The sequence below is a fragment of the Colias eurytheme genome, chromosome 10 (genome assembly GCF_061535395.1).
Source record: "Colias eurytheme isolate Ceu_HAF_F1 chromosome 10, ilColEury1 Martin Lab GWU primary, whole genome shotgun sequence".
NCBI lineage: Eukaryota > Metazoa > Arthropoda > Insecta > Lepidoptera > Pieridae > Colias > Colias eurytheme.
The window spans coordinates 890,393-901,963 of record NC_142989.1 but is presented as its reverse complement, the minus strand read 5'-3'; the positions used below and the strand labels follow the sequence as shown (position 1 = coordinate 901,963).

Genomic DNA, 11,571 nt, shown 5'->3' with positions numbered 1-11,571 from the left:
TGATGAGAGGAACGGTTGACTGTGTCATTCGTATTGCTTGTAAATATTGTTTAATTTTAAGGAAAAACGGCAATATTTATAAACAAAAATACTTGCCGGTGAAATGTTATTCCTTTATTAGTATAATTACAATTTATGGAAGAATTTCCGCACTGGGAAATGCTGCAACACACCATGTTTACTCACGCACGTGTCAGAAACAACTGAACAAGCGACCACCAAGCGACGAACAGACTTGTGGAATGGTAACCACCTGAGCGGCGACAATGTCACGCGCGCTTACGACTTCTCGTGTCTTGTTATTTAGATTTCTATGGATACATGTATGTATCTATGTACTACGTTGTACCTACTACTCATAGCCCTTGACATTATGACTATCTCTATGAATAATTTGTCCAACCATACATACATTCATCCTCTTAAACTTTCTTGATTCATTCACCTTACAATTCCTTCATGTAAAAAAGCCTAAACGTTCCCGCGACTTATCTCCAATCGCCAAGTCCCAAACCAGCCTAATCATACCAATGATGAACGGACATCGTAGTCATGGCAACGTGTAATTTGTCTGTAACCACAGGCCAGGGGCAGGCCATTATGAGCCTTTATGATTATCCTGACGTTATAGTTACGTGCTTTCGATAATTACGGTCCGTGGAGGTGACTTTAACTGAAGGATGCGTCACTCAAAGATGTTATTATGGTACGGGAGCTATTAACGTTAAAAAAAAAGTCATTTTAGTATAGTTGGTTTTTTGATATACTGTTCCTCTTGCTATTTCGGTTAGAGTCCGGGCTGTCTGGCTGGTCGCAGTGGTTGCGTTTTTTAGTGCGCATCTCATCTGCACAGGATAATTTCCTTAATTTAAAGTCATTTTTTAACGCGTAATTTTTAATATTTTGCCTTTAGATAGATCCATCAGACATAATTTTTTTATTGCAAGACGTTTTTTTCGTTGTTAAATAGGTGCCAGACGCAATTTTTTATTTCGTTTTTATAAAAAATTCAAATTATTTTAGTATGTCTGTAAATTTCATATTATGTTCTTCAAACATAATATAATCTAAAATTAATTAGCCAGACGCTAATTCGATTGTTAAGTATTAAATACGTACGAATAAAAACGTAGTGAAAGTAGGTAAGTATAACAATTTGATGATTGTGTATATGGAGAGATAGTTTAAAGTGCAAGAGAGATAGAAAGGGTCGGCCGCGAAAATTAAATAACAATAAAAAATAACTTTTTTTTTTCGAAAATATAAGATACATAGAAATTGAATTGTTCCTACTCTAGGATTCCCTGTGTTGTGGGAACAAGTAAGTACCTTCCATTGGTACATTTTATTCCTTAGGCTAAAAAATAAACTATTAGGGTACATCAACAATCTTCTATACAAAACAATTTTTTTATTACTTAACTATTAAGTTATGGGTTTAAATGAAAACAGCGATTACATAAACTTATTTATATTGTTTCCAATAGCACATTGCCTAATACCACACATTACACACCGCGTACAAAAAGAAAAAGAACCACAGACAAAATACAGTGTTGCCAATACAAGTTAAATTTTCTAATATATATTGTTAATTACTATACCCCCACAAAATGGCAACACTGTGTCGGGTAGATGTATAAAAGCAGTTGTTAACTAGTACATCCTCCTTTTTCGTTTCGCGGCTTCCAAGGCAGACGGACATCTACCCGGTATACGTGAGCCATTTTGTGTTGTGTTAATCGTTTATCTTTACCTGAATTTCTAATGTATAAGTGCAGTACGAATTACCTGTCGGTTGTTTTGAACTATTGATTTAATTTTGTTGTAATAACAATTAAAAGTTTGGATAAGTCTCGTGTGCGTGTTTTTTTTAACGAATTACCACTTCTGATTCTAACATCAGAAGTGGGATAGTGAACTCCATAAGCCCACTTGTCAAACGGTCGTTACATTGCGTACGGCAGGTAGTTCTAGTGCACTTTTTTTTTTTTTTTTTTTTCTTTTCTTATTTTTACATTTCCTTTGTTCTTTTGTGTTTTACTTTGGTTGATCTAACTTAACCGCCGAATAATAAACGTGACTGTGTACGTGTGAACTTTTTGTGCTAAATAATGCCGCGAAGTAGGTCACGTGGACGTACTCGGCATCGTCAAAATGGCTCGCGTGAAAGAGACGTATCGCGATCTCGTAATAAACGTAATAGTTGCCGTCGGTCGTTTTCGCACTCGCGTAGTTCTTGCTCAAGCGATAGTCGTCGGTCAGAACTCGCACGCAGCGCGTCACGTCACTCGCGTCAATCTCGTGATACAGTACCACGTTCCCACCGCCGTCGCGACCGGTCCCGTAGCGCCGCTGTACATCGTTCTCGCAGCGCGGTGCGTCATACAAAACGATCTCCTCACTACTATCGCTCGCGTCAATCTCGTAGCGTTTCAAAGTCTCGTCATTCGCATAAGACATCGCGACGTCATAATCGTGACCATAAAACGAGGACTCCTTCACCGCGGCTGATGACTCCAGTTCAAAGCGCGTTGAGGTCTGCCCTTCCCATTGAACGTGGTGAGCTTCGTGAATCGAGATTGATAGGAAAAGATCGCGCCACGAATTCGACTATGCGTTGTTCGGAGACGTCCACTCTTGCTCAGGCTATTATCGACGCAGTAAAGGCAGTTCAACCCGCGCGTGCGGGCAACTACTTCGTCTCCAACTTCGACCCTACCATAAACAATATTGATGTGTGGTTCGAAGAAGTAGACCGCGCTAGGGAAATGAACGGGTGGTCAGATCATGAGTGCTTATCCCGAGTAGCGAACTGTTTGAAGGGCGACGCTAAGGCGTGGATTAGCGAATGGGTCACCAACGATAGGACTTGGTCTAACTTTAAGCGTGAGTTTAAACCGCTCTGCCCCGCTAAACTCGACTTTGCTAATATCCTTTACGATACTATGAATAAAACCTCGGACAAATATAGTACTTACGCTGAATATGCCCGACGAACCTTACTCCGTTTACGTATTGTGCAAGGTTTAAGCGACGAACTACGCATACTTATCGTAATAAGAGGCATTGTTAATCCCCAAGTACGCGCGGCCGCAGCTAACGCTGACTTAAACCCCGACAACGTAGTATCATTTCTGTCAATCTACACAAAACAAAGTCATATTAAACAGGAAGCCCGTAGTTCTGCACCGAAGCCGCCGTCTAGACCACCAAGGCCAAGTTATCATGATAAAGAAATTAAGTGTTATACTTGCGGCCAACGAGGCCACTTACGCCGCGATTGTCCTAAAAGAACAAAGCCTTCGGCTAGCAGCGACTCTAGTAAACCTCGCGTCGAGACTCGGAGTTCCACGATCGTTTGTACATTCTGCAAAAAGCCGGGACATACAGAAAAAGATTGTTTCACTAAGAATCGGTCGGAAGCCCGCAACGAGCATAGAATTAACTTGTGTACGGATTCTTCAAACTATTCTCAGAAAAGCGACATTACTACCGCCGTTGTATGCGGGGTGCCAATGGATGTTCTTATAGATAGTGGAGCATTAAATGTTTCGTTAGTCTCTTCGGCTGTATTGAAGTACCTCCCTTGCCAGCCAAAATTTCGTCGGTGCGTACTTAAGGGAATCGGGAACAAGGAATTCGTATCCACCTCGTACGTCACAGTTTACATAGAGTTCGACGGTATATCGATCGAAACTGACCTCACTGTGGTACCGTCTTCACTCATGGTAACCCCGATTATAATAGGGACGGATGTATTAAACAGAGACGGTGTGACCTATGTGCGGACAAAAGATCGTCAGTTCTTTTCTCATTCGGCATCGAAAGCCCGTGTTAACGTCATTAGAGAACAGTCAGATAACATTGAAATAAACACACCACTACACGGTAGCGAACGCGAAGCGTTACTTAGCGTAGTTAGAAAGTTTTCAAAATATTTAATTACCGGTACGGCCGAAACTACTGTCAAGACTGGAGAGATGGAAATCAAACTGACCAGCTCGACACCCGTAGTGTACCGACCATATAAACTGTCCTACCAAGAGAAACTGAAGGTTAGGGAAATAACGGCGGATCTTTTAGAAAAAGGCATCATAAGGCGCTCCACATCAGAATACGCTAGTCCAATCATACTAGTGAAGAAACGCGACGGCTCTGATCGGCTTTGCGTAGACTTTCGAGCCCTAAACCGGATTACGGTGAAGGACCGATATCCTCTCCCGTTAATAGAGGATCAAATAGACAGGCTAGGAACTCATGCTTTCTTTTCGAGCTTAGATATGGCTTCTGGCTTTCACCAAATTAAAATTAAAGAATCGTGCGTCCACTTGACCGGTTTTGTAACACCGGAAGACCACTTTGAATATTTGAAGATGCCTTATGGTCTGGCAAATAGTCCCATCGTCTACCAAAGGATAATCAATGACACACTACGTGAGCACATAAACGCGGGAAATACCCTGGTCTACGTGGACGACGTGCTCCTACTAAGTGACACCATTGAAGAGGGCATCGAACTGCTCCGAAGGGTGCTAGGAACTCTTACAGATGCAGGATTCTCTATCAACTTAAGAAAGTGCTCGTTCCTAGTTACTGAGGTGGAGTATCTTGGCAGGATCATTAGTAAGGGTCAGGTGAGGCCGAGCCCACGGAAGGTCGAAGCCTTGGTCAACACGAGTCCACCAGAAAACGTCAAGCAGGTAAGGCAGCTATTAGGCCTTGCTGGTTACTTCCGACGTTACGTCAAGGGATACGCTACCAAGACTGCTATTATCGCCCAACTCACTCGAAAGGGCTCTGAATTTTCGTGGACCCCGGAACATGAAAGTGTCCGTCAAGATTTGATCAGGTACTTGACAAGTGAGCCAGTTTTGGCCATTTTTAATCCTAGATATCCCACAGAGGTCCATACAGACGCCAGCAGCGTTGGTTATGGAGCTGTCCTACTACAGATCCACCCGGATGGTAAGAAGCACGCAATTGCTTATTTCAGTAAGGTGACGCAGGGTGCCGAAAGTAAGTACCATTCGTACGAACTTGAAACGTTGGCCGTAGTGAAAGCACTACAAAACTTTCGTCACTATCTAGTGGGATTGAAATTCACCATCGTGACTGATTGCAACGCGCTGAAGGCGACTGAGCGCAAGAAAGATCTGCTGCCACGAGTTGCAAGGTGGTGGATTTATTTACAAGACTTCGATTTCTCAATGGAATACAGAAAAGGGGTGCTTATGCCACACGCAGACTACCTTAGCCGCAACCCGGTTACTCGAGTAAACCACATACAGAAACCTCGTAACTGGGCTCACACTGCGCAAGAAGCGGACCAAGAAACTCAGGACCTGCTTCAAAAGTTACAAGACGGGGCTCTAGACTCAAACAGGTATGTGGCTCGTGACGACCTTCTCTATTATCGTTACATGCCAGTCGGAGAACAACCACGCCTGTTGTGTTACATACCCAAAGGACATCGGCTTAGCCTTCTGCGGATATTCCACGACGAGCATGAGCACATCGGCGTGGAGAAAACTATAGACCTCATCCTGAAACACTTTTGGTTTCCTGGCCTGAAACAGTTTGTGACCAAATACATCTCCCATTGCTTGACCTGTATCTCGAAGAAACGAATTCCCCGGGCACCTCTTCAATACATCACTTCATGGGAGAAACCAGACACGCCTTTCCACACAGTACATGTTGATGCATTGGGGCCACTACCCGCATCTGGAGAGTACAGATACGTCCTTATCATTGTCGATAGTTTCAGCAAGTACTGTTTATTACACCCCATGGTCCGTCAAGACGCTGAGGAGCTCAGGAAAGTTGTCACGCAAATGATTTCGCTATTTGGTGTGCCGAAAGTCATGATAACCGACAAGGGACGTATGTTTGAGTCAAACGTGTTTGTCAAGTGGGTTAATGACCTAGGCTGTGACTTGCATCATATAACACCCGAGATGCACCACGCTAACGGCCAGGTTGAGAGGTATATGCGCACCGTACTCAACATGATTAGAGTAGAAGCCAGTCAAAGAAATACATCGTGGACAAACACGTTGTGGAAATTACAACTCGTTATTAATATAACGAAGCACAAAACCGTACAAAGCTCCCCGCTAAATCTCCTCATAGGAACCGAAGCAACGACTCCGGTGATTCGCGCTTTAGTGCGAGACGTGGCGATCGAGAACTCGTCACCTAACAGGGAAGCGCTCAGAGAACTCTCCAGGAGCAGAGCACGACAACTCCTCGACAAAAACCGGACTGAGCAAGATGAGCGTGAGAACCGTCGAAGACGACCACCACGGGAGTTTAATGTAGGCGACCTCGTGTTCGTAATAAAAACTTCTCAGTCCACAGGCAAACTAGATTCGGGGATGCGAGGGCCCTACAAGGTGGTGAACATCCTGCCTAGCGGCCGATACGAGCTGAAACTCGTTAGCGGTGACTACGGGAAGAAGACTCAAGCCGCGGCACAGCATATGGTGCCCTGGCGTGGCGAGTGGTGTCCCGAAGCATGTGCCGCATTTTTTGATGGTGAGTACCATTGGCTCGTAGCGATCCAAATCGCTAGTCGAACCCTGGCGTTGAGGTATTGTCTAGTCGCTGGCGTATCGTAGTGATGTACTTCACTAGTCGAACGAGCGTAGATATACCGTCAAGTCGCCGTCTGTATGTCCGTAGTGAGTTGCCTCGCTAGTCGGATTTGAGCGTTGACGAATTGTCAAGTCGCCGACTGTATTTCCGTAGTGAGTTGTCTCGCTAGTCGGATTTGAGCGTTGACTAATTGTCAAGTCGCTGTTTTACTAACGAGTGCGTTGAAAAGTATCCAGATGTTCTCTAAACTAGCAAATTGTTACTAAGTCACTGAAGCCTTGATACTGCTCTAGTCGCACTGGCGTTGTCTGACAAGTGTTAAATCACGTATACGGCTGTACATTGTGTATTAGAATCCTTGCATAACCTGTAGCGTTCGAATCGCTAGCCAGGAGTACTGGACTGAAACCCTTCAATAGCAGGTGGCTGTAGACTACTCCTTATAATTTCAGGTGAAGCCGAACCCTGGGAGACCATTCAGCCATCAACGTCTGCTGCAGATGCCGTGCGGAGGTCGCTCCCTGATGAACATGTCAACGATGGGAGCCGGTCATCGAGATCGACGGACCAGTGACGCCCCTACCTAGCCAAGTGGGATTGTCGATGCCACTACTGGACTAGGACGTCATCACAATCAAAAAAACAGGATCGAGGACGATCGGCTGTCAGGAGAGGCCGTGTTAATTACTATACCCCCACAAAATGGCAACACTGTGTCGGGTAGATGTATAAAAGCAGTTGTTAACTAGTACATCCTCCTTTTTCGTTTCGCGGCTTCCAAGGCAGACGGACATCTACCCGGTATACGTGAGCCATTTTGTGTTGTGTTAATCGTTTATCTTTACCTGAATTTCTAATGTATAAGTGCAGTACGAATTACCTGTCGGTTGTTTTGAACTATTGATTTAATTTTGTTGTAATAACAATTAAAAGTTTGGATAAGTCTCGTGTGCGTGTTTTTTTTAACGAATTACCACTTCTGATTCTAACAATATCTAATATTAACTAGCGACCCGCCTGGCCCTGGCTTCGCACAGGTGCAATGCTGATAATACACTACAGAAAAACTGTGAACGTTGAATATAAAAACATAGCGGCCCGCTCCGGCTTCGCACGGGTATAAAATATATAGCCGGGCGGCCGGCTGGTACCGCCGCAAACGCTACGTCCCGCAATTTTTAAATCTGTAATATCTTCGAAAATATTCACTTAAATTAATATTAACTTAATATTAACTTTCCGGTGTAAAGGGCCATATAGATCTATATTAAATGAACAATGTATTCAAGGTCTTTAATTGGTTAAGGATTAATGCTGTATTGGTTAAAACCGCTTCGAAAATTAGCCATTATTTGTCGTAAAAAGTAAATGACAAAAAAAGTTATTGTGGGTTATCCATAAGAGATAGACATATACCATCACGGACTTTTCTGTAGACCTTTTCAATGTGTACTATAGTTAGTACATTATTTTGATAAAACTCGTAGGGTGCCTGCGTTTGCACTGTAAGTGGAAAAAATGTAATTATTTACGAAATCACATTAGAAACCTCAAAAATAACAGTACTTCTCCACTATTTAATGGATGTTATTATACATATAAACCCCCCACTTGAAACACTCTATCTATTTAAAAAAAACAAATCAAAATCCGTTGCGTAGTTTCAAAGATTTAAAGAGACATAGGGACAGAGAAAGCGACTTTGTTTTATACTATGTAGTGATGATGATAAAAATATTAATTCATTAATGTTAATTTCGTGTCATTCGTGTCAACATAAATCTCGTGTCATAATGTTTGTCCTCAATGGACTCCTAAACCACTTAACCGATTATAATAAAATTCGCACACCATGTGCAGTTCGATCCAACTTGAGAGATAGGATAGTTTATACATGTAGGTACCATACGGGCGAAGCCGGGGCGGACCGCTAGTATACCTATATAAATTCATGCTAACTACTTTAGTTAAATTCAATACAAACTTAAACATGCGAGTGTGTGTGTGTTCACGTGTGTGTGTCGTGTGTGGTGTGGTGTGTGTGTGTTGTGTGTGTGTATGTGTGTACATCAATATTGAAACAAACTTTCTAGTTGTTTACAGATGATGGAATATTGGAAAACAATAACAATTCCTTAGACGATAACATAAATAATTCTGACAGTGTGAGGGAAGATGATGATGATGATGATTATGAAGATGGCTTTTTAAATTTAACAATGTAATTGTTTAACCTTCATTGATAAAGTTTTTATTCCATTCTTTTCAATGTATGGTAACTTTAATTTATTTTTCACTTTTATGTTTATTTTTTTCATTTTAGCTTTTATTTATAAGAACAAGTGTAAATAATATTGTATTCTTGCAATTATTTCCTGTCGCATAGTAGTTAAAATACACTAGCTGATGAGCTGCATGCTTCATTACTTTTTTTATTTATACACATTATTTAATACTTAACAATCGAATTAGCGTCTGGCTAATTAATTTTAGATTATATTATGTTTGAAGAACATAATATTAAATTTACAGACATTCTAAAATAATTTGAATTTTTTATAAAAACGAAATAAAAAATTGCGTCTGGCTCCTATTTAACAACGAAAAAAACGTCTTGCAATAAAAAAATTATGTCTAATGGATCTATCTAAAGGTAAAATATTAAAAATTACGCGTTAAAAAATGACTTTAAATTAAGGAAATTATCCTGTGCAGATGAGATGCGCACTAAAAAACGCAACCACTGCGACCAGCCAGACAGCCCGGACTCTAACCGAAATAGCAAGAGGAACAGTATATCAAAGAACCAACTATACTAAAATGCTCACTTGTCAACGTTGGTAGCTCCTATACGATTATCTTTGGTTGTTAGTTGTGTGCTTTGCAAGGGTTTTATGGATAGAACTGTTGAATATATGTGCCTCATATTTAGTAACTGCAAAGGAAAATCTATAAGAGGAGAGTTGTTGTTCATATCGAAGAGGATATTAATAATATTAAGTAGATCTCTCAAACTTAAACATTAAATGTATTCAAGTACACTTCGTTTAGAAGCGCATTACAATTTACAATCAAAATTCAGAAAAATTATAATTTACCATTTACTATCGTCACGACTGACGATTCATAACAACTTTCTGCTAAAAGCTGTTGCGATCCGCATTTATGAAATTATATTAATAAGTAGAGCAATATTGACACAAGAAATTAAACAAATTGCAACTTTATTATCAGTTGTTAGCGAGAGAGGGAAATATTTAGCGTTTTCTTATTATTTAATATTCTTTGACATTTCCAATACATGAATCCACAAACCAAATTCACAAAATTACCAAATATAAGTTGACTTGAAAAAATTTTTAAGGTACTTTAAGATCTTTAATTCTCTTACCTGCATCCATACCAAATACTTAAAACTAAAATATCAAAATACAAAAATCATAGACAGTCGAATATTATGGAGTGTTTACACAGAGCAAGCACTCGCCTGACCGTTACAGTAGCCATGTTTTGACAAGCGTCAAAATACACAGTAGCGTAATGGTGGCCTCTTCAATTGACATTGACGTTATGTCTATATCCGTGTGGATTATGTTATGTGTGGTCTAGGACTGGCTTTTGGAAAGAATAACATTTGTTTTTTCATAGGTGCTGTATGAATCTCTTATTAAACATGTGAACAACCAGATGGATATTTTAATAATAGACATTGATTTGGTTTTATAGATTTTTAATTAACATTCAGATTTAAATGAACTGGTCATAAAATAATAGTTTATATTTTACATAATTTCAATAACCTTTCGCTATCATAAACTAATAAATAAAAGCAATAAACTTCGTTATATTTTGCAGAAAACACGAGCACAACATTCAATTAATTGCCTGATATCATATAACAAATAATAAATGCTTCGAAAAGCATTATAAATTATAATACTTAATTTCAGACGCTATACCATAATTGTGTCGCATAAAAACGCGTCTCAGTCAGTTATTGCCATTTTTAATTTTATTACGCCAATAAAACCGGATACTTTATAAACATAGTTTTGCTTATAAATTAAATGATAATGTCGATAAAATAGTCTATCTTAAGTCACTACTTAACGATAATCGGACATAAAAACTGCAGAATTTGCTATAACAGGGCAAAATTAAGAACATTAAAAGTCGTACTAGAGTTCTCACGAAAGCTGTTTTTTAAAAATAGTCGTATTACCATTCCACTTTGTAAGGCGTTAAGTCAATTCATTTATGCGAATCGATACATAAATTGATGCTTTTACATTTATCTTTTATGTTTCATTGAACGTACGTTGTACTTGGCTAACAACATAATTGCATTATTTTTTTAAATTTTAATTCCACTGCCTTATTGGACTTTGGTATTTCCGACTGGAATTAGTTGGCAAAGTTTAGTTTAACTATAAAATCTATGTACATAATAAGAGATGTAATTTAATGCTCAAAGGAAGCGTGATATAAGTTTGTGAGTTTTTAAACAACTATTTTGTTCGAACGTTCAAATTTTATGAGATCTTTTTTACCAATTTTATATTGGTGAATATATAGTTTTATTGTTCATCTCTTTTCACTTTATTACCATGAAAAACATAGATTTTTATACTTTTAAAAGTTAAGGCCAGTTCACAGTGGGACATTCCGAGATGACAAAAGATATTGAATATGTTTTAAATAAAATATGGGAGAAAAAAGGCACAATCATGTTATAAATCATATTAATGTTAGAAAAAGCCTAAAACTACGGGTGGCCGACTGTCGCCAGCTACTGTTTGTATTTGGAAGTAGTTGTGAACGGACCTTATTTTTGTGTCTCGTATCATACAATATTAAATCTTAAGTACTACACTATAAAGTGTATACTCGCATAAAAAATTTTATGCTTACTCATTAATTAAAAATGATTCTTAACCCATATTATTTAAGTTCAATTTAGTGTTGACAGTT

General features: G+C 39.5%; 1 protein-coding gene across 1 annotated transcript; it reads left to right on the top strand.

Annotated features, from left to right (window-relative positions):
• The first annotated feature begins 1,996 nt into the window (after window positions 1–1,996).
• LOC149904974 (uncharacterized) lies at window positions 1,997–4,972 on the top strand. The gene is made up of 2 exons (XM_090106518.1): window positions 1,997–4,852; window positions 4,906–4,972. The coding sequence occupies exons 1-2, from the start codon at window positions 2,115–2,117 to the stop codon at window positions 4,970–4,972; spliced, it is 2,805 nt and encodes a 934-aa protein (XP_089962644.1). The 5' UTR covers window positions 1,997–2,114.
• The last annotated feature ends 6,599 nt before the right edge of the window (window positions 4,973–11,571 follow it).